Source organism: Myxocyprinus asiaticus, chromosome 4 (genome assembly GCF_019703515.2).
Source record: "Myxocyprinus asiaticus isolate MX2 ecotype Aquarium Trade chromosome 4, UBuf_Myxa_2, whole genome shotgun sequence".
Lineage (NCBI taxonomy): Eukaryota > Metazoa > Chordata > Actinopteri > Cypriniformes > Catostomidae > Myxocyprinus > Myxocyprinus asiaticus.
The window spans coordinates 21196005-21220847 of record NC_059347.1 but is presented as its reverse complement, the minus strand read 5'-3'; the positions used below and the strand labels follow the sequence as shown (position 1 = coordinate 21220847).

Here is a 24843-nt window from a genome sequence, read left to right as displayed (position 1 = left end):
CGAAGCGCTGTTGTGTTCGGCATCAAACAGTTGCTTGACAGTAGCAGCAAATGACAGCTGAGTGGAAACAATGGCCAAACGAAAGTGCAAATTTACAGAAGATTTGAGCAAAATTCCCATGCTTTCGTCCAGGTCGAGATCCGTGGGAAGCAGAATTTATGACATGTAAAGCTGGCACTTATGTGTCAGTTGCTAATAAAGGTGCAAGTGATTTAGAAGCACACATTAGCTCTGCGAAGCATAAAGGGTCAGCAGAAGGTGAAAGTTCATCAGGTAAATTAACGGACTACTATTTGTGACCAGGTAAAATTATAACATTGCTTCATTTTCCATGGCCATTCAAAATAATACTAATAGTTAATGAAGGTACACTTATGACATGAAATATTTTATTTTAGTACATGGACATTCAAAAGAATGTTGGAAATTTTTTTTATATATATATATATATATATATATATATATATATATATAATATATTTGTTATTCTAATAGAGTGTCTTTTTCACTGTATTAAAGTTTGCATTCATAGTAACACTGTTTTTTGTTGCAGAATAATGCCCTGCAGTGCACACTTTGTTTCTTGTACATTCGTTTGTGTTTAAGAGAAGATGATTTAATAAAATATTGAAATATTAATGAGACAAGTTTTGTATATTTATTTTGGGGTAATCAATTGTTATATTAATCAAGAAATAATTATAAAAAATCTTTAGAATAGTCGGCAAATTAGTCATTAGATTAATCGACTAATCAGAAAAAGAATCGTTAGATTAATCGATAAAATCGTTAGGTGCAGCCCTAATTACAATATGGTTTTTAATATATAAACCAATTTTTGATTTTTTTTAATGAAACATTTAACTATATATTAATATATATCGTAATCGTGATATAAAATTAGTGATATTGTGATATAAGATCGCCCACCCCTAATTCCAAATGTGTACAGAATACAGGATATACTCCTGAAATTGCGATGACTGACAGGTGATAACCATAGCAATGCTGCAGCGTCTCACACCTTATCCTGCAGAAATATATTATCATCTGGAATGTTAACATTTTGAGTTAACTGCTGGTGACAGAGTTGGCATGTATCGTTAAAGGGATAGTTCACTCAAAAATGAAATTTCTCTCATTATGTACTCACCCTCATGATATCCCAGGTGTGTATGACTTTATTTCTTCAGCAGAACAGATCTGAAGGAAAATAGAAAAAAAATCTCAGCTCAGTAGGTCCTTAAAATGCAAGTGGACTTTTGAAGCTCCAAATATCACAGACAGTCAGCATAAATGTCATCCATACGACTGCAGCGGTTAAATTAATATCTTCAAAAGTGACACAATCACTTTTGGTGCGAAAAATATCAATATTTAAGTACTTTTTAACCATAAACCATCGCTTCCGGTAAGCTTCACGAGAGGGCGGAGTTCACGTGATCTCTTGTGTGACGTATTTGTGTTGGTATGTTACGGACATAATCTCACGTTCTTCTCTCAGTTGAGACATCCAGGATAAGCACACAAATGCACCATTGTGGAAAACAAACAGATACAAATACAGATCTAAACCAAAACCAGTTAAGCTTCTGTACAGTGTGATGGATTTTTTTGGGGGTGACAAGCATGAGAGAGAGTCATAAGATGGTAAAGAAATGTTTTTTGAGATGTATTTTGGCCTGTGGGATAGAGGATGTCTGGAACATGATGTATGTCTGGGAATATAGGGACTGCAAGTTTCCACATACTGTTTTTATACATTGACTAACATAGCGGGAACTGTCTACTTGTCTGCGTCAAATTCACACGTATTAATATGCATGCATATATTTTTATCCTTGTATTGTGTTTCATCAGAATTAAGTAACAAGAACATGTGTGAGTCAACATAACCTATATAAGCTTCTGAATTATTTTGTTCTGGAGTCTCTACTGAAAAGAGATCTCTCTGGCTTTATACTAATAAACGAGACAAAGAGAAACTGGAGCCCGGTTGAGTTATTATGCTGCAGCATAAGTCTAGATATGTGATGGGTATTGTGGTAAAATCGCTAGCATGGAATAGCAGGATACAAGATTCTATGGTCTGAGTGAGTATCGAATACGGGGCAGGATGCTGCCAACTTCTTATTGGACTCTGAGTCGTAACAGCTGGGCAACTATGAAACCAGCTTTAGTTTAGGGAATTAAACTCTACTTGGGTCAGTATTTTGGATTTCCATAACAGTTTGGCGAGCCCAGGGAAGTCTTCTCTCCACCGCCATGGGGACCTCTGTTTGCTGAAGAGACTAAAGAAGTCTGCTAAGGAAGTTATTTCCCACAAACCAAGAGATTGGGGACCCATGACTGCGGAGAGGAGAATCCCAATACGGGCTAAAAGGACATAGAAACCCAAGGTAGGAGACCGACTCCATTTTCTTTTTTGAAATTGAGAAATGCTTTAAATTGAAAAAACTGGAACTATGAAATTTGAATATTCAGAAATAATTACTCCACGACAGTCGTGGCCTTAAATTGAATTCTAATTGATATTAATCTTAAGAAAAATAGAATGAATTCAAATTGTGTTTGATAAAAAGGTTTTTTCTGACCATGTCATGGGTAATTTTGAAGTGGTGCACCATGCTAAACCGAGCATACATCCTCTCGTTAGAGGATGATGGCAACATTTAGACAAGAGGACAGGTTTACCTGATAGGCCTCTCAACAATCCTCTCAAACATCTGATGTTTTTGTTGATGGCTCAAGCCTCAGACGTTCTGTGTTTTTTTTTGTGTCTGCAGCAAAAGCGGTGTACACAGAGAATGTTATTTTTAAAACTAACCTTCCTTTACTCTTTCAGTACAAAAAGTGAAAGGAATGCATAGAGAGAATCTTAAATAGAAATAAGATGTCATTAGGCACATAATAAGTCAATCAATTAAATCAAAATTGTGTGTGTGCACACAGAGATGTATTGACGGGGAACAAAAGATATGAAGGGATGAAAATATATTTAATTTTTCAACTCTGTACAGGAAATTGAATCTGAGAATGTTAAATTGGTTGATGTGTAATTTATCATGCCTATAAAAATGCAAATTAATGTAAATTATTAAAATAAGACTGGTCATAGATTTGGAGAAAAGAGATACATTTGAGGAATTTGGGGAATTGTTGACCAGGTTGCTATGTAAACATTTGGGATTTTCTAGGTAAACATTCTGATGTTGATAATGAATAAAGAATAAATTATTTTAAAAACAACAGCTGAACATATAGAGATATTAAGATTAATTTTGAAAAGAAATAAAATAAAGTAACACTCCTGTATTTAGATGCAATGAAGTAACTGGTAAGGGAACTTGAAATTGTTGAACTGTTGATGAGACCTGGTGAAACTTGCTCTTGGATTTGTTAAGACAAAAAGCGATGAAATGTCATTTCACAGAAGGAGAAAATTAAGTTTTATACTCCCTCTTACAAAAACAGACAAAGAGAGAAACTTTTTTTTTCGTTGATGCTGCAAAAAGAGTTGAGGGGAACGAAGGGAGGGGTAGCTGTCAAAGAAGAGGAAGTAAAACTTCCACTGCCACTAGAAACAGCCGGCTGAAATTCTTGCTGGAAAAAAGAATGCTAATGCCAAAGCCTGCATAGGTGTGGCACAATTTATGTTCCTCCAACAGGAGAAGGACTGAACCTGAGATCAGAAGGGGAAGCAGAGATGTGGAGGGTGTGGCAAGCTGACAAGAAGCAGGCCCTATCCAGAAAACCCAGCCACTGGGCAAGGGACTTTAAGCGACCAAGGTGCCATGAACTCTCCCTTCCCCTGCCGCAACTTCTCACCCCCTGCAGGGCTCCAGACTGCGACTAAAATGGGTGCCAATGCGACCAAAAATAATTGGTTTTGACAATAATTTAAAATCTAGTCGCCGTTGGCGACAGTTGGGTTGTGTGCGTTCATATGCGGTTTCGTCAGATATCATCTTGTGAGTTATTGAATACATATTTAGAGTGCGCACCAGTGTGTCTCGAGCTGCTTTTCACCCGTTCTGTTACGATGATGAGCTCACTGCACCACACACAACAATAAACCCAGTCGTGACTCTCAAATTACTCTTTCATGAATCACCCGAAAAGAACTGAGGGTTTAAACTCAGGAGCTCAGGTTAAAGGTTTGAATCAGATTCACTTTCTCAGCAAACCAGCCGTCAGTGAGCTCACAACTGGGAGTGCAGACATTTCAAAATAAGAGTCCCAAGTGATTTTCTGGCTTCTTTTTAATTAAAAGTCCCGTATTGTGTACCACTTTTTTCTTCTGGTAATTATTGATCGTGCACAATTAACTGTATCTTGGATTTCATTCAGTTTGCACTCTTGTAGTCTCTGTGTCTGGGCCATCTGGTAACCATAAAGAAAGACAAAGGCAATATTTTAAAACAATTGAAATTTTTTTTTATATATATATATATATACACACACACACACACACACACTGGCAGCCAAAAGTTTGGAATAATGTACAGATTTTGCTCTTATGTAAAGAAATTGGTACTTTTATTCCCCAAAGTGGCATTCAGCTGATCACAATGTAAGTCAGGACATTAATAATGTGAAAAATTACTATTACAATTTAAAAAAAATTTTTTTAAACTACTTAAGAGTTCTCATCAAAAAATCCTCCATGTGCAGCAATGACTCCTTTGCAGATCCTTGACATTCTATCTGTCAGTTTGTCCAGATACTCAGGTGACATTTCACCCCACACTTCCTGTAGCACTTGCCAAATGTGTGGCTGTCTTGTCGGGCACTTCTTACAGTCTAGCTGATCTCACAAAAGCTCAATGGGGTTAAGATCCATAACACTCTTTTCCAATTATCTGTTGTCCAATGTCTGTGTTTCTTTGCCCACTCTAACCTTTTCTTTTTGTTTTTCTGTTTCAAAAGTGGCTTTTTCTTTGCAATTCTTCCCATAAGTCCTGCACCCCTGAGTCTTCTCTTTACTGTTGTACATGAAACTGGTGTTGAGCAGGTAGAATTCAATGAAGCTGTCAGCTGAGGACATGTGAGGCGTCTATTTCTCAAACTAGAGACTCTGATGTACTTATCCTCTTGTTTAGTTGTACATCTGGCCTTCCACATCTCTTTCTGTCCTTGTTAGAGCCAGTTGTCCTTTGTCCTTGAAGACTGTAGTGTACACCTTTGTATGAAATGTTCAGTTTTTGGCAATTTCAAGCATTGTATAGCCTTAATTCCTCAAAAAAATTATTGACTGATGAGTTTTTAGAGAAAGCTGTTTCTTTTTTTGCCATTTTTGTCCTAATATTGACCATAAGACATGCCAGTCTATTGCATACTGTGGCAACTCAAAAACAAACACAAAGACAATGTTAAGCTTCATTTAACGAACCAAATAGCTTTCAGCAATGTTTTGATATAATGGCAAGTGATTTTCTAGTATCAAATTAGCAATTTAGCATGATTACTCAAGGATAAGGTGTTGGAGTGATGGCTGCTGGAAATGGGGCCTGTCTAGATTTGATCAAAAAATGACTTTTTCAAATAGTGATGGTGCTGTTTTTTACATCAGTAATGTCCTGACTATACACTGTGATCAGTTGAATGCCACTTTGGTGAATTAAAGTACCAATTTCCTCCCAAAACAGCTAAATCTGTACATTATTACAAACTTTTGCCGTGTGTGTGTGTGTGTGTGTGTGTGTGTGTGTGATCTCATATATATATATATATATATATATATATATATATATATATATATATATATATATACACAAAGGACAATTGAGGGACTTGTACACAACTATTACAGAAGGTGCACACATTCATTGATGCTCAAGAAGGCAGCACACTACTATATGCATACTATACTTTATGTAAATATCTGTAATGTAGATTCTGAAGAGCAGTACTAAAAAACAAACAAACAAAAAATGTCTCTTATATTTGTATAAATTATGAAAGGGGTGTGAACATTTGAGACAAAAGGGAATTCAAACTTACAGTTGTGCTCAAGTTTGCATACCCTTGGAGAATTGGTAATATATGTGCCATTTTTAAAGAAAACATGAGTAAGCAGGCAAAACACATTTCTTTTATTTCTTATGGGATTCATATTCAACTGTAGGTTATAACAGAATGGCACAATCATAAAACAAAACATGGCAACAAAGAAAAAAATTATATGACCCCTGTTCAAAAGTCTGCACACCCTTAGTTCTTAATATTGTGTATTGTTCCCTTTAGCATCAATGTCAGCGTGCAGTCTTTTGTAATAGTTGTATATGAGGCCCCAAATTCTTTCAGGTGGTATAGCTTCCCATTCGTCTTGGCAAAATGCCTCCAGGTCATGCAAAGTCTTTGGTCGTCTTGCATGAACAGCACATTTGAGATCTCCCCAGAGTGGCTCGATGATATTAAGGTCAGGAGACTATGATGGCCACTCCAGAACCTTCACCTTTTTCTGCTGTAACCACTGGAGGGTCAACTTGGCCTTGTGCTTAGGGTCACTGTCGTGCTGGAAAGTCCAAGAGCGTCCCATGCGCAGCTTTCGTGCAGAAGAATGCAAATTGTCTGCCAGTATTTTCTGATAACATGCTGCATTCATCTTGCCATCAATTTTTACAAGATTCCCTGTGCCTTTAGAGCTCACACACCCCCAAAACATCAGTGAGCCACCACCATGCTTCACAGTGGGGATGGTATTCTTTTCACTATAGGCCTTGTTGACCCCTCTCCAAACATAGTGCTTATGGTCGTGAACATAAAGCTCTATTTTGGTTTTGTCACTCCAAATTACAGTGTGCCAGAAGCTGTGAGGCGTGTCAAGGTGTCGTCGGGCATATTGTAACCAGGCTTTTTTGTGGCATTGCTGCAGTAAAGGCTTCTTTCTGGCAACTCGACCATGCAGCTCATTTTTGTTCAAGTATCGTCGTATTGTGCTCCTTGAAACAATCACACCGTCTTTTTCCAGAGCAGCCTGTATTTCTCCTGAGGTTACCTGTGGGTTTTTCTTCGTATCCCAAACAATTCTTTTGGCAGTTGTGGCTGAAATCTTTCTCAGTGTACCTGACCTTGGCTTGGTATCAAGAGATCCCCGAATTTTCCACTTCTTAATAAGTGACTGAACAGTACTGACTGGTATTTTTAAGGCTTTGGATATCTTTTTATATCCTTTTCCATCTTTATAAAGTTCCATTAACTTGTTACACAGGTCTTTTGACAGTTCTTTTCTGCTCCCCATGGCTCAGTATCTAGCCTGCTCAGTGCATCCACGTGAGAGCTAACAAACTCATTGACTGTTTATACACAGGCACTAATTGCAATTTAAAAAGCCACAAGTGTGGGAAATTAACCTTTAATTGCCATTTAAACCTGTGTGTGTCACCTTGTGTGTCTGTAACAAGGCCAAACATTCATGGGTATGTAAACTTTTGATCAGGGCCATTTGGGTGATTTCTGTTATTATTATGATTTAAAAAGAGCCAAAACAACTATGTGATGATAAATGGCTTCATATGATCACTAGCCTTAAATAAAAGACAGGTTTTTTTTTTTTTTTGCATGATCAGTCATATTTTCAAAATCAATGCCAAAATGTCACAATTTCTGCCAGGGTATGCAAACTTTTGAGCACAACTGTATCTTCTCAACAAAATATACTGATTATTAAACCTCCGATTAATGGGTTATCAACTGTCTTCCTTTTCTTCGGCTTTCTATCTTGTTTCTGAACAGCAATCTAAATCGAGCAGTTCTGTGATTTGGCGACTAAAAATAGCCATTTGGCTCCTTAATGTTGCCCTGGTGGCCATCCCAACAGTCTCCTGACCTACCCTAAACTCCCAACTGCTAACCCCTCAACCACATAGGACACATGCACTTTCTTTTTCAAATGAACTGAAACAAAACACTGTAAGCTGTCATGGTATATCTTGGTAAGAAGGTTACTCGAGACTCTGAACAAATAATGAAAAAGCAAAACAAGAGCTTGTTTAAGTTATTTACTGGTCTCACGGCAGCTCTCTGATTTTCTGTTGCAATAATATCCTCTCAAGCTAAACTATACTAATAGGAGGGAAAATACCCAGATGTATAAATAGGTAAAACCACAAGGAATTAGCTGGATATAGCTAAATGAGTGCGGTCATCAGAACAGTTCTAGTATAATATTTCAGAATTCATGAAAATTATGACAAAAAACCTGTCCGTTCTTTCAGAGTACAGGAGTGTGCAGGCAGTTTTGACAAGGATGTCAGTCAAAATTAAAACAGTCTGGTACAGCGTTATATTGCCATCTTGTTTTTTTTTAATTGATACGACATCGATCCAAGTCCCGACCTCTGACTTCCAAGACAAATGCAACACAGCATTACTTCTCCTTTAAACAGGAAATGGGCACAAAGTGTCAAAAGCATATAAGTGGCTTTGTTCAACAGTATCTCTCATACCTCTAAAATGTGCCTACCCCGGGGGCTGATTTTGATCAGCAGGCAGTAAAAGAATAAAACTTTACAGGTAACCTACCAAAAAAAACAACAACAAAAAACAACTAGAGCTTTATATGATCACTTTCCTAAGTGCAGGCTACTGCAGACCCTGGATAATCGTTTAGGCTGAATAATCTTAGCCAGGTTTAAACTGGTGTTTAAAACTAGAACAAAAATATATGAGATCTCCAGTCCTCTTCTTACAGCAGCTCATGAGCTACAGAAATGACAGATAAATAAAATTGGACAGAAAAATTACATTCTGAATTTGAGCAACTGAAATTGGCTCTCTCAACTGCACTATGTCTAGGCCTGCCAGATTAATCCAAATTGTTCAATCTGTTTGATTCTGAGAAAGAGGGCGTTCATGTCTGCGGTTTTAACCAAACCCCATGGCGACCAACATTGCCCAAATGCATACTGTTCTAAACGATTAGACACTGTCACATGGGTAATGTCACAGTGCCTATGTTTAGTAGCTGCGGCCATCAAAGCTGTGTTGTCATGTTTAAACCTGGTGATATTCCACACATTAAATGTGTTTTCCTCATGCAGTTCACATTAACCAGAGGGGGGTGTGGGAGTGAGAGTGGAAGTTGGTGTCTAAAGGGACATTAAGGCAAACAAGCCATATTTTGCCAAAACAGCTGTATCCTAATTTAAAAAAATGGGCCCATGGGGCAGAACATGCCTCAAAAAATGGCTATTAATGACACTGATTGAGACATCCTGGGTGGCTCCAGGTTTTACAACAGTGGCAGAGAGATTTTTTAGAAAACTGTCACATATGCACAGCGAATAAAGTGGGAAGACGAAGTAAGCAATCTTCGTCCACCCCACTTGAGTTTTCTTTTCAGGATATTGTGGACTTCATTGAACTAACATTGTGTCAAGAGAATAAATATTGTCTTGTGATTTTGTTGAGATGTTTTATATGTGGGCTGAGAGTTTCCCATGTAGAAAGTCATTCCAAAATGGGAAGTGCCTAAAAATTGTCTTCTGACAATGGCACTCACTTTGTAAATAAAGTGTTTACTGAATTGGCAAACGTATTGAGTAAATTTGAAAACTCACTGTGCCTACCATCCTCAAAATGGAGAAGTGGAAAAAGCGAAACAGACTGCAAAAAAAATTCGTGTAAAGCAATGGCATTGAGAGCTCGAGAGGGAGCTTGGACAGCCCTCAGTCCACATTTTCACAGGTTGCCAATGTGAGCGGGAATCGATTCTCATCCCCAGGAGAGTTTTGCGGGGCTGAACGAGCAGATGGAAAATTATACAGTATGTTGTCTTTAACCAGAACTATCAAAGCTATTCATTCACCGGTTAAAGCCGCATCACCAGTCCAAGGTGCTGAGTCACTAGATTCATATGAACCAGGGCAGTGATTCGAGGTGATGGACCTCTGAAGCAAGGCGTGGCACAGTCCAAGGTGGTTGGGCCCACAGCAGGTCTTCCTGACTTCAAATACTTCAGTAAAGATCGCTGAATGTGACACCTGGATTCATGTATCATTGCAAACCCTATCAGAGAAAAAGCCCATTGTAACGTCTCGTAAAGAGTACACCCTGGTGAAGATGTGGGGTCGTCGAGATGATCAGCATACGTAGGAATTGATGTGGGCCAGCAGATGGTTCAATTTCACCATTGGAATTGTTGTATTCATTTGTGTGTTGCTGTTGATAATTGTGTGACTTTATTAGATCCAACTGTTGTTCTCAGAGTAAAAGAGAAGTGCTTGTTCATCATGACCACTCATCTAACACCAAACAACATCACAATGAGCTAAATTTGTTTTGAAAGTATTTCTAAATTATAGGACTACTGCTAAGATATGAGCCTAACAAAAATTTTGTATGCGTACACATGTTCTTCTCCACATCACACATGGAGTAATGGAGAATTTGTCTAAATTCTGGAAAGCCTTTTATTCGATAAAGTGTTAACGGATTCGATAAATTGGGTTAATAGAATCCACTATGAGTTGTTCAGGTATGCAAACGATACCCAGTTGGCTTCGACAATTTAAAATTATAAGTAGGCTATCTTTGGCAAATGACCATAGAAAATAAAATTGTTTTGGATGGGGCTTTAGTAGCAGAGGGGGGCGTGCGCATGTAAATTGTGAAAGAATGTCTGACTTTTATTCCACCTTACAAATTTGACAGAAGTAACATCTCCAAGGTGCTGGAAGACGTGACGATGGTGCGAGATGGGCTGTGGCAAGATGAACAAGCAAAATACCGTACATCATGGGATTGGTTGACAAATTTCTTCTACAGTGTATTTGGCAAAGTATTTGGGCCATTATTGAAGTTTTTTTTTATGACAGTATTAATAACTCTTGTAATTGCAGGAATTGTAGTTATGTGTGCTATAAAATGTATACATATGTGTGGGAAAGATGATTAATGAAGTAGTGGGTGTAAGGAATGAACAGTATGCACAGATGGTTTCTATGTCTATGTAAGGGGGAGACGAGCATGTTATATGGATGGGAGAAAGAGTGGAGAATGAATATGAGGAAGTGCCCTGTTTTTAGAAATGGCTTACAAGTAGGAACAAAACGTGTTGCAAGATATGTTAATGATATTAATGATCGCATTAATGATGATTAGAGGGGGGAAACTGATGGATTTTTCGGGGGGACAAGCATGAGATTCTTAAGTAATGAGCGTGAGAGAAAGAGTCATAAGATGGCAAAGAAATATTTTTTGAGACGTAGTTAGGCCTGTGGGAGAGAGGATGACTGGAACATGATGTATGTCTGGGAATATAGGGAACTGCAAGTTTCCACAGACTTTTTATATATTGACTAACAAAAGCGGGAACTGTCTACCTTGTCTGCGTCAAACTCGCACGTATTGATGCATGCATATATGTCAGAAGTAACAAGAACATGTGTGATTCAGTATAACCTATATAAGCTGCTGAATTATTTTGTTCTGGAGTCTCTACTGAAAAGAGATCTCTCCGACCGTATACTAATAAACGAGACAAAGAGAAACTGGAGTCCGGTTGAGTTATTATGCTGCATCATAAGTCTAGATATGTGATGGGTATTATGGTAGAATCGCTAGCGTGGAATAACAGGATACAAAATTCTCTGGTCTGAGTGAGTATCGACTGCGGGGCAGGACGCTGCTAACTTCTCAGTGGACTCCGATTCGTAACAGCTGGGCAACTGTGAAACCAGCGTTAGTTTAGGGAATTAAACTCTACTTGGGTCAGTATTTTGGATTTCCATAAAAACAGCACTCCTAGAATCACGTGACGCCATGCGAAGAGTGGACGTGTAAACGGCGAGCTCTGCGCACTTTGCTAGTTTTTAATTATTTTTATGTCATAAACCGGTGAGATTCGATACATCCTACTACATATCTGTTTTTTGAAGTCAACATGTCAAAGAATTCAAAATCCTCGGGCTCTGGAGATATTAAAAGACACTTGCGTGCTCAAGCTGATACCTTAGACAGCCTAGGGACTCGGTTTGGACGGTGCAGCGGGAGAAATTCAACGCCAACTGGCGAGCATGTCTCTGATGCTGACGAAAGTTGTTGCTGACTTAGAGGATCTTGCTGTAATATGTCGATTGATTACTGCGATGGAAACGAAATTCTCTGAGTTGGTTTCAAGAATCGGGGACGTCGAGAGACGGATCGATTATCTGGAGTCATCGGAGAGGGAATTAGCTGCTAATCCGCTAGTGACCAAGATAGACTTGGGACGCGTTTGGGAATAACTGGAGGATTTGGAGAATTGTAATCGGCGAAACAACGTCCAAATTGTTGGAATTCCTGAGCATGAGGAGGGCTGAGATATGGTAAAATTCCTAGACGAGCACTTCCCGAGTCTGCTCGACATAACGGGCCATAAGCTGGAAATCGAGCGAGCAGATCCGCTGAGGGAGACAGGCCCCGATCAATTCTGGCCAAATTTCTGAGATCATCCGATAAAGATCTCGTGTTATGCGATGCGAGGAGCAAAGGAAAGCTTTCTTGGAAGAATCACGGCATTTTCTTGTTCCCAGATTTTGCGAATTCAACAAGAGAAATGTGATCGATTCAAGGAATACAAGAAACTCTTACATCAACAGAAGATCGCTTTTGCACTGATGTTCCCGGCCAAACTGAGAATAGATACTAAGGATGGCCGCAAAATATTTACATGCCCACAGCAAGCATTGTCTTTCATAGAGACAATGGGATGAGTAAACCATTTGGTAATTTTCATATGGCCCCCAAGTGAGCTTGTCTCGCTGTACATACACTTGACTGTCTGAGGAAGCTGGGCGCCATTTTTGTTTCTTTTTGTATTGGTTCCGCCTAGCGGCTGGAGTTTATTTTGTGGAATAACACTCCTTCAAAAAACTCTTGCATCGACAGAGGATCGGTTTTGCACTGTTTCCGGCCAAATTGAGAATAGATACTAAGGATGACCGCAAAATATCTACATGCCCACAACAAGCGATGTCTTTCATAAAATCATTGGACTGAGGAAGTTATGTTGTGTTTCTCACGTGCCTCCAAGTGAGCTTGTCTCACTGAACATACACTTGACCGTCCGAGGAAAATGGTCATCTGTTTTGTTTCTTTTTGTGCTGGTTCCGCCTGGCAGCTGGAGTTTGTTTTGTGGAGTAACACTCCTTCAGGACAGTTGTGGATGAGTCTGCCCGTTCTTTGTGCATGTGCCTCCTGTTGGCTGGAGTTTGTTTTGTGGAGTATTTTTTGTAGGACATTGGAAGGATTAAGTCATCTGCTGCACTCATGAACAGCTGGCTCACTGAGCATTCTTTTGACTGTCCAAAGGAACTGAGCGGATTTTTTTTTTTTTTTTTCTTTTTTGTGCTGGTTCCGTTAGCGGCTGGAGTTTGTTTTGTGGAGGAACACACCTTCGATACAGTTTTGTGAATGAATCTTCACGTTCTTTGTGTTTATTCTGCCTATTGGCTGGAGTTTGTTTTATAGATTATTTTCTGTTATGTAATTTTGTCTTGCAGAATTTGTATAGAAGCACCGGAGCAATCCGACGGCAAAGTTGTCGCAGGGACTCTTGTAGGCGTACATGGACTGTTTTAGTTTAGAGGGATGGACGCCAGTTGGAGTTTTGGCTCTTCAGGGCAAGACAGTCATACTTTGAGTCGGGGGACAAAGCAGGGAAACTTTTGGCTTGATATATAAAGCAGAGAGAGTCTTTCTACCATTCCCTCAGTGAAATCTGCTGGTGGTGAACTATTTTCCTCAGCCATTGATATTAATAATGCTTTTAAAGAATTCTATCTTGATCTTTATAGTTCCACATCTTCGTCCACAGATGAAGATATTAGAAACTTTGTGGAACCTTTAGAAGTCCCTAAACTGACGACTGAGAAAACAATTCTCTTGATTCTGAGATAACCTTGGAGGAGCTTGGCGAGGTAATCAAGGCCTTGCCTACAGGCAAGGCTCCAGGGCCAGATGGCTTTGCCGCTGAGTTTTTTAGATCTTATGCTACAGAACTGGCTCCACTTTTGTTAGAAGTTTATACGGAATCATTAAAGAATGGAAAGCTTCTGCCAACCATGACACAAGCCCGGATCAGTCTGATTCTTAAAAAAGACAAAGATCCAAGCGAGTGTAAATGTTACCATCCAATTTCCCTGATCCAGCTAGATGTTAAAATTTTGTCAAAAATTAAGTAAAGTTATGACATCTCTTATAGATCAAGTGGGGTTTATTTTGCCGTTGCAAAGCCTTTCTATTAAACTAACCGGAGTAGTTAAGTCACACCCCGTTATATCGCATTTGCATGTGGTATGGACAAAAGTGTCCAGAGTGTTTTATTCGGACATTTATTTAAATGTTGCCTCGAGCATATGGCTAAACCCAAAATAACGTATTAAGTCCCCTTTCTGCTGGACAGAGTGGATTGAGAGGGAGGTTAATACACTTGGTGACCTATATGAGAGTGCAGTGTTGAGACTGTTTGAAAATATGGTCCAACATTTCAAGATCTTTAGGTATTTACAGCTGCGCCACCTACTCTGTACTATTTTTGGGAGTAGTATACTCCTAAAGGGGCAGATACTCTAGAAGTGGTGATTACTGCTTTTGGAAAAGGTCATGAGGCATCAGTGAAATGCTCCCTGTTAATTCAGAGTCTGGGGGACGGAGCTTCAACTTCTCTCAAGAGATTATAGGAGAAAGATTTAAACTTAGTATTGGAGGAGGGAGTGTGGGCTAGGATTCTAAAAAATGTCAAGTCTACATCTAGAGATTCAAGGGTGCGTCTGATGCAATTTAAGATTTTGCATTGATTATATGGTACACCCTCTAGTTTTATAGACTTGGTCTTAAAGACACACCCACCTGCTGGCGATGCAATTCAGAAGACGGGGACACAACCCATGTTTTTTGGGGATGTGTGAAGATACAAGAATTTTGGTTGAGGGTTCAGAGATTTATGTGTGATGTATTGGACACACAATTTTCATTTTGCCCCAAACTCTGCATCTTAGGTGATGGAGCGGTCAATAATTTTATGGATAGCCACTTAAAAAGTTGGGTCTTAGCCGGAGTTGTGGTTGGCAGACAAATTATTCTTAGGGGGTGGAAGACGGCCGGGGCACCCTCGTTTTGGGAGTGGTGCGGGGAGATGGGCGGGGTGGCAGCACTTGTGGAGGCCATTTTTATAAGGTTGGGTAAATGGGATTTGTTTAATAGGAAGTGGAGTGGATATTTGGCTTTTTTTGGAGGGTTCTCGGGGAGGGGCAGTGGAGAGGGATTTGACATTTTTTGTTTGTGTATGTGCATTGTTTTTTTGAAAGTAATTTTTTTTAGGTTTTTAAAAAAAATATATAAATATTTTTGTTATAATTGTAAGTGACCAATGTAGTGCATGTTTGTGTCGGGTGAGGGAGAGGGAATGTTCGGGGTCAGGTGTTTAATTTATATAACTGATTACAATTTTATGTTGTGTTTATCTGTCTTGTGGATGGAATCAATAAAAAGTGTTAATAAAAAAAACAAAAAAAACAGCATTCCTCCTACTCTGTTTTAAACAGCGCTGCTCTCCTGGGTGTCACACGTTAGTTCTCGTGTGTCTCACATGCCAACGCTATTATGTCACACACAGGCTTTCCGCTGCTGACCGAAAGCGATGGTTTATAGTTAAAAAGTACTTCAATATTTATCTTTTTTGCACCAAAAGTGATTGTGTCACTTTAAAAGACAATAATTTAACCGCTGGAGTCGTTTGGATGACGTTTATGCTGACTGTCTGTGATGTTTGGAGCTTCAAAAGTCAGATCACCATCCATTTGCATTTTAAGGACCTACTGAGCTAAGATATTTTTTCTGTTTTTCTTCAACTGTGGTCTGCTGAAGAGAGAAAGTCATACACACCTGGGATGGCATGAGGGTGAGTAAATGAGAGCATTTTCTTTTTTTGGGTGACCTTTAATGCTGGAATATATGAATGAGTGAAGACATATACCTCTGTTTGTGTGATTTACATCAGGAGATGACGGACACATATCACACACGGTATTAATCATAAAAATCATCATCGACAAATTAGGGCAGTTTGGTTCCCTACACACTACGTGGTATTTCTGAAAATGTGGTTGTGAATACATGATGTTTTTTTAAGGGAGTTAATTCGGTCGTAGAATGTAGCTGTCACACCCATAAATGACCAAACTGTACGTACAGAACAGGATTTAGCACTCAGAAGTCAAGTGACAACCATATTTAGCTGCAGTGTGTACATGGCCTATTTAAAGTTGAAGTGTGTAATTTCTGTGCTACTAGTGGCACCAAATGGAATTACAAAAATAAAGTTTTCAGAAAACCTTTGCCAACAGCCCTCAGACTCATCACGCCCTTTCGCACTCTGATTCCCGATGAACAATTAGGCCACACTAATTAAAAGGTGATAAACGCTTAACGTCGTAATAAGACCACTATACAATAACACACACCAGACAAAGTGTTGCAGAGGATTGAACGGCAGCTGGTGTGCGGGGGATCTAGCACAAGAGGTAGGATAGTTCTTGGAAATTAGTAAGTGTAACGATACACATTCTGAGTATCTTACAAATTTATCCGGAGCTCGACAGTAATGAGCTAACTTATGTGGCAATACCAGAGTGTAGCTTACATGTCGAGAAGTAATCAATTAATGACTAATGTTAATACCTTAAATTGCATGTGAAAATACCAGGTGCACATAACCTACTTTTTAATTACAATTCAAATAAAAACGGATGCATGTTTGTGTTGTGGACATGAAATGCAGTGAATGACAGGTGTTGCAATTATGTGGAAATTTGCAGAGATGTCTGCACATGCAGATTCTGGTCATTGGCAACTGAACTGAGAATGATCTTCATTTGCAACATACTAAAACACATTGGTGCCAGATAACCGGTCATTTCGCATAAAATTTGTCTTTCATTTTCTGCTCCAGATTCTGCATGACGAGATGTCCTCCACCAGGCTTTGGGTGTCCTTGCACGTGTCTGATCATAGCGGCTTCCACTACCGTCAGTACCTGCTTAAAGCCCTGACCAGAGAGCTGGGCCAGGCTGGAGAGAGAGACCTTCACTCCACCCAGCAGTCCAATGGAGAGTTCATGGCGGGTGCCTCTGATGACAGTCACCATAATGACATCATCCCTCAGCTTTTCCACGAAGAGATGGAACTCTGCACTGACCTCATCGAGTCATATCCAGGGCATGAAACGCTGTGGAGCCACAGGTGAGAGTGATAGGACAGATGGGGTTGAGGAGAAGTGTTTGTAGCCAGTAAAAACTTTCCAGGTCTTGCCATGCTGATGGTGGCCATACAATCAGTCAAAAACTAGTCCTGCTTCCACAGGTCTCTGGGTGAATACAGTGACTTTGTTTGCTAGTAGTCTGTCCTTGGCCCTCAGCTGGGCTGGCCCGATGTGTTTATAGCTTAGTTTTATAAAATGATGGATGGTCTTATGCTGCAGAGTTGTAGCTCACAGTGGGAGAGGCAAGCAGTTTGCTAGTGTTCTCTCTTTTTAGCTCTTCCAGCTCTCCCCCCTCCTAGCCCGTCCCCGTGGTTTTGGCAAAGTGCAGCTGCTCAGTGAATGGTGTTTATATCTTTAGCTTGTGTCTTTCTCTTAAAGTGCTTCATGGCAACAGATCTACTTCATTTACAGTTCTACTCTTAGTTTGAAGAGATGTGAAATTAATGTTTGTGCAACATTTTTAAGCACTTAATGCAAACTATTAACTTAATTACTGATGTGACTACTAAACAAATATGTAAAAATTATTTGGTCATAAAATTTTAGGGCTGTGAATCTAATTCTGTCGCAGTACTTTGTGAATAATCGCAATTAATCATGGTACATGGTACGTTAAAACAAACAAACTATTTATAACTAAATATAATCATAAATATATTAACACATATATTGTCTCAAAGAAATTGGTCAATCATTTATTTAAATATGTACATGTAAAAAAAAAAAAAATCTTTTTAAAGTAGTAATCAGTGGACATGCTGTAATTAAAAGTTGGGCAAAGTCTTCTGCCGTTTTCCAGTGGACTTTTTTTTTAATAATAGGATCAAATGGGGCAGGTTTTGTTTATATGAAGCTTTTTTTTGGCAAGAGAAACTTAAAGGGATAGTTCACCTAAAAATGAAAATTCTCTTATTTGCTTACATCATGTCATCCCAAATAATTTTCTTCTGCAGAACACAAACGAAGATTTTTAGAAGAATATCTCAGCTCTGTAGGTCCTCACAATGCAAGTGAATGGGTACCAAAATTTAGCAATATGATAGCTGTGGGTGAGAAACAGATCAATATTTAAGTCCCTTTTTACTATAAATTATCCTCCCTGCCCAATAGGTGGTGATATACATGAAGAATGTGAATCACCAAAAACAAAAGAATGTAAAAGTGAAAGTGGAGATTGATAGTAAAAAAGGACTTAAATATTGATCTGTTTCTCACCCACACCTAATATATCGCTTCAGAAGACATGGATTAAACCACTGGAGTCATATGGATTACTTTTATGCTGCCTTTATTTACTTTTGGAGTTCAAAATGTTGGTACCCATTCACTTGCAATGTAAGGACCTACAGAGCTGAAATATTCTAAAAAGCTTTGTTTGTGTTCAGCAGAAGAAAGAAAGTCATACACATCTGGGATAGCATGAGGTTGAGTAAATGATGAGAGAATTTTAATTTTTGGGTGAACTATTCCTGAAAGTGGACATTGCTCATGCATTTTTAGACACTATACATACAGATATTAAAAAAAAAATTTAAAGCTCAAGTTTAATTTGCTTACATTCAGACTATTGCGCACATGCTGGATTCGCTTTTGACAGTGGTTCAGATGACAGAGAGTTAGCGTTTTTGGGCAATGCAAAGAGATATAGACCAACTTACCCATATCACCTGGCTCACCACTTGCGGATGAAGTCTATATTCTCCATACAGTAAATCCGCTCCCGTGTTTATTATGCCCAGGTCATGCGTCGCGCATATTGAATTAGCGTGCACCGCTCCACACAATCAGTTTCTGTGCTAGGATGTGCAGTCGAGTCGACCGTGTACCTCCTGAAAATGTATGCCGATTTTAGCCACAGAAAGTGAGGAAAAACATTAGATGAACTTTCATGAACGAATACTGCATTCATTGTGATTTTTTTTTAATTTATTTTGTATTTATTTTTTATATACAGTCAACTATTAATTGCAGAAATAAATGCGTTAAATTTCCCAGCCCTATAAAATTTTTGAGTGGTGTGGTCAAAGTACAATTAACAGTAAGTCTGGCTCTCTGCGTACATGGCATAATGCCAGATGCAATGCTGACCCAATGGTCTTGACTGGCTTTGTTAAAGGAATAGTTAACCCAAAAATTATAACCCTCATCATTTAATAGTGACAAAGAAAAATAAATGACATGTAGGCAACATAAAAATAATCCTGATTACTCGAATGGTTTAATCCACGTCTTCTGAAGTGATATGGTTTTGGGTGAGAAACAAAGCAAAAAATTCAGTCCTTATTCACCAAAACGCTTTACTACTACCCAGCTCTTCTATGCACATTAATGAGAGAACCGTGTTAATGTTATTCTACTTATAGGCTAGAAAACAGCACCTACCATTGCCTTGAAGTGATCCAAAGTTTTTCTTTATGAAGAACGAATATGTGATACAAACAACAATTATACCTCAGGGATGTGATTCTTCCAGAGAAATTCATAATTCTTGTTTTTCTGACCTAAAAATGTGGCCCATGTGCATTGTGTAAATCCATAAAAAGAATTTTTTTTTTTTAATATTTCATATTTCATCAGGGGTAATATCTTATCGAGAATGCCCTGTCTTGTGCATTCTCGATTAGCATTTTTCACCCAAACAAGTGTCATTCAACCTTCCCTCGGATGACACCACTGCTGCTTCTGTGTCATGCACATACTTTGTTGAGAATGCACGAGACGGAGGCTAATGATTTTTGCCATCAGGACTTCATTCAAGTAAGGCAGGTTTATTTTAATTAATCAAGAAAAATAAAATGGTTGGATATAAAATGGGTTTGTACCTTTTCCACAGTCGTTGACAGGTTAAAAAAACGCTATTGTTAGGGGCAATTCCAGTGTTACTGACGTTATATTTGCAATGAAAACGTGAAATTTAACTTCACATATAAAGTACTCATTGCCAGTATATCGAACCATTTTTATGTATAATCATGAAGTCCTGTAGATACAGTCCAGACATTATACAATGTTAAGTCTAGACAAGTGTTTTTTTAGTTTTGTTTTTTTGCATTTAGATTGGGAAATGAACTTGGGTTATGGACTTGATAAAAATGGACATGAGTTTTTGGGAGACCACTTTCTGTAAAAACTCTGTGTATTGAAATGCACAATCCAAAAATAATACTAGCCACACAATGAAGAGGGGTTGGCAGTCCTAAGAACATGTAATATTACATTTGTATTCATTGTCATTTTCACATTAATGTGGAAAAACCAGCATGACAGTTGAAAAAGCGGCACTTTTTGCCTTTCCTTGCCTTCTGAGACAGTGGTATGAGATCCATCAAGGTAGCATTATGGATTGAATTAAGATTGAAATCGTGGGGGCCTGGGTTGCTCAGTGAGTATTGACACTGACTACCACCCCTGGAGTCGCAAGTTTGAATCCAGGGTGTGCTGAGTGACTCCAGCCTGGTCTCCTAAGCAACCAAATTGGCCCGGTTGCTAGGGAGGGTAGAGTCACATGGGGTAACCTCCTTGTGGTCGCGATTAGTGGTTCTTGCTCTCAATGGGGCACGTGGTAAATTGTGCGTGGATCGCGGAGAGTATCATGAGCCTCCACATGCTGTGAGTCTCCACGATGTCATGCACAGCGAGCCACGTGATAAGATGCACGGATTGACTGTCTCAGAAGCGGAGGCAAATGAGACTTGTCCTCCGCCACCTGGATTGAGGTGAGTAACCGCGCCACAGGACCTACTAAGTAGTGGGAATTGGGCATTCCAAACTGGGAGAAAAGGGGTTAAAAAAAAAGATTGAAATCGTGATATGCCTTGCACGATTACTAAATTGCAAAATGCTCTGTTTTAAAACACACTGTAGTCTGTATTGAGCGATTCAGTAGGCACTGCACTAGCCCTCTAGTGTCAGTTTTCAATATGAGATGATTATATTACAATTCAAATTGCAAAGTTTATCAAAATGGGTTGGTAGTGTCCGCTGTGCTGCAGTCTTTGCGGTACATTTTCCCGTCCTCGAATCTGATTGGACAAGCGGCATTCAAAGAGTGCCTATATACAGTCCAACAGCACTGGGATGCTGTTGGTATTGCTCCACTTGTGTCCGTGTCACCGTTTTATAAATTTTAGTAATTTTGTATTTGAATGCATAAGATTATTTTTATTTTTTTTATTTTTTTTTTTTTAATACAACACAATAAATCCTTAATTTCTCTAACAGGCGACACGTCTTCTACTTGTGGCACCAGTGGCGGCGGGAGCACTTTCTGGAGTTGGGGTCACAGTCTCCACCTCTCACCCATGCAGACGTCCTCCTCAGTGAAGAGCCCTGCAATGACAACTGTGCCTCCCAGGCCATGGACATTGACTGTGTTCTGGACGGGAGCAAACATGGAAGCTACACGCAGAACACCAAGCGACTGAAGCGGGGGCCCCTGCTGCCCCACCCTGGACTTCCCTCTGAGCACACATTTGTCTCTAGAATTATAGCAGGTTCCAGAAGCCCCGAGCAAAGCCGCTTTGCCATCGCCTACAGGAAGTGGCTGGACTCGGTTATAGGTCAGTAGCATGAGAAACACTCCGCCCACCATGTGGTGGGAGAGCTGTGATAGGTCAACTTATTTCTGGCATCGAACCACCCACACCCATTTCTCTGAAAATGGCTGGACTCAGTGGCTGGTTGTCAGAGATGCTCTGCTGGAGCAAATTCCCCCTCATGATGAAAACCCATGACCGGTCATGACAGTGGAAACTTTGTCTGTTTCAGCTGCTTTAGTTCAGGTACTGGATATCTCAGGTTTTTCAGTGTATTGTCTTACTTGCGGTCTTTTTTTTTTTCTGACAATTTTTCTTTCATGTTGTTTAAAGTCTTCCACCACAAATGAGTTACAGCATGTTCTCACCATGCTGTCTGTAGTTGTATGATTCCTGTCAGGAGTCTTAAATGCTCTGAAGGGAACACTTCAAGCCCAAAGTGATTCTGACCCAAAGTGTTTCGCTCTTTTGTTTAAGTGAGGGCTGAATGGCGCTGAATCCTGTCTACTGCTCCTCTTTGAATTTTGTACTGAAGCATGACGATTTTACAATCTAGATGTTTTGCTACAATCAGTAATGAGCACAATCATTGAATTTAAAGATTCTTAGAGCCATTGATATGAAATTATTAGGGCTAAAGACAGACATTTTCATAAGACTAATGTTTATAATAACAATATAAAATCTGTAAAACTGACTAATGTACATGAAATTGACAGAATTTATAAGAACAGGGACACTGTCCTTATTCAGGTGAGTATTTGTATTATGACATAATAGTAAAACATATCTGAAGGAGAATCAATGGTTTAATGGTTCATGCAGATAATTCTCTGACTTTTAAGAAAAAATGCTCCTAAAGCACATTCATCACTCTTTAAAACAATGATGGTAAAGTCAAGTTAAGCAAATATCAGCATTTAAGCACAAGTTTTGGGTTATAGTTCATCCTGGTGGTCTCACAGATGCATGGGTTTTCATGATGAAAGGGAATTGTAGAAGTAGGTGTAGTCTTTTCTCAGCTTGGCCCAAACGTTGGCTGCAAAAATAATAAGCTGCCACGTTCAAGTCCATCTGGTGCAGAATGGTGCTGATTCACTGCACTGGGGAGTGTGGCCCCTGAAGGGCCTGGGTTTACAAATGCTGCTTTTTGTTTTACACTTTTTTGAACTTAAAGTATATTTATGCAAAAACGAAAAGTGAAATGGTGTTAGCTTCACTTATGTCTTGATTTATTATAGCTAATAAGCTATTAGAAACTTATGGTTGACTCACTGTTACTCAGTAATTATTAACTTGGAATAAACTTTCACAGTTTCACAGGCTCAATTTTGCACTGACTACTTGATTTCATCACAGCTTAATTAGAGTAGGTTGTGAACATTTAAATCGACTTCATAATATCTTGCTCTCAAATCAGGAAAATGCCTGTTCTACATATACAGAAGTATTCTGGATAGATTAATTCATTTTAACAGTCTAGGAAAGGTTATATACAAATCCATTTCTTTGAGCATATCCGTAAGACTTGTAGATTTCAATTTTAAGTTTCACTTTATAAAAGTGTATTATTGTTTGTCATGTTTTTGCACAGTTGCACAAGAACTAGATTTATGAAAGAGTTTCAGTTATATCATTTCTAGACAGACACTATCCAGGGCAATTTCAGAGTGACTTCCTCGGTTACAGAATGCCTTGGATGTCCTTGCGCTTACATGTTTTAGATGAAACAGCAAAATAGTGTGGTGGGTGTTTTTTTTTTTTGTTGTTGTTGTTTTCTGTTATTTGATATGTCACAGATATCGCAGGTTTCCCGCAGAAATTAAGCCAGCTTTTCAACCACACCATTCCTCTAACTAAATGTTTTGCTATACTGACAGCTTTTGGTTTAGCATTTTCCCCCTACACCTGCTGTTTGACAAACTGGAATGAATCTGCATTTTTCAGGAAAGAATGCCTTTAAAATGGGTCCTTTAAGGTCACTGTGCTATATGCTTGTATAGATAAATAAAATCAGTTGCTAATGTTATTATATGAATCAAGGTACAGCGAGTCACCCTTATCTGTGATTATATTTTTGCATGGATGTTACATGTGTGCTATTTTACTGGGATCAAAATCATGTTATCTTTGCATTTAATTAACATTTTACTTCAATTTATTATAGAGAGGAGAAAACATTTACAGTTTTGTATTAACCTTTTTTATTTTTGACACCCAAAAAGTAACTATTTGATGTAATAATGGTATAAATTAATGCCCATTGTGTTACCTATTAATTAACCTACAATCGACCACCACTGGCAGTCTGAGGTTCAATAATTTTGAACATTTACAATATGTCATCCGTTCAGGGCTTCTGGTTTCACATTTTTCTTTCTAGGCAGTTGAAGAAATATGTAGGCCTGTATAACATAAACATGTGTACATTTAATTTAAATTGCATTGAGGAAGCAGATTGTATTTCCAGTTGTGTCGTTTCCATTGTTGTAAAGTTTAATATGTTGTTTGAATACCAAATTTTTAACACCAGTTTAACTGTTAAGCATAAAGAAGGACCTTGATTACTGGTACACCTATGCAGAAGCATTCTCACAAAGTTCATTTAGCTTTAGAAAGAATAAATGTAGCCATGGATTTTATATTTTCTTCGTGTACAGTATTGACTCTGATAAGATGATTAGGTACTGTAGGTTTTAAAAGCCACAATAACCAACATTTGTAGCATCTCAACCATTATGTATTTTGTATTTATTTGTAAAAAATAAAAAATGTATTGACAATAGTTTTGTTGCCTACCATATGAAATAAAGCTTATCTGAAAAAGGTTCATCTCGCATTTTTCTTTCCTATTATTTTGCATTCATGACAATTCTTTTTTTTTTTTTACCAAGTCATGTCTTAAAGGAAAAGTTCACCCAAAATGAAAATTCTCTCATGATATTACTCACCCTCATGCCATCCCAGATGTGCATGACTTTCTTCTGCAGTGCACAAATTAAGATTTTCAGAAGAATATCTCAGCTCTGTAGGCCCATATAGTGCAAGTAAATGGTGACCAGA

At 38.7% G+C, this 24843-nt stretch overlaps 1 protein-coding gene across 4 annotated transcripts in view; it reads left to right on the top strand.

Annotated features, from left to right (window-relative positions):
• ptar1 (protein prenyltransferase alpha subunit repeat containing 1) overlaps window positions 1-24843 on the top strand; it is a 110377-nt gene that overhangs the window by 10996 nt on the left and 74538 nt on the right. For 2 of the 4 annotated variants that reach the window (XM_051696045.1, XM_051696043.1), the window contains exons 6-7: window positions 16937-17226; window positions 21467-24602. The exons of 1 other annotated variant lie outside the window; for it this stretch is intronic. In XM_051696045.1, the coding sequence (XP_051552005.1) occupies window positions 16937-17226; window positions 21467-21812 (636 nt within the window). In that variant the 3' untranslated portion in view covers window positions 21813-24602. Of the gene's footprint in view, window positions 1-2230; window positions 3790-16936; window positions 17227-21466; window positions 24603-24843 lie in introns of those variants that run through there. One more of the 4 variants, XR_007897012.1, reaches the window with a different exon arrangement.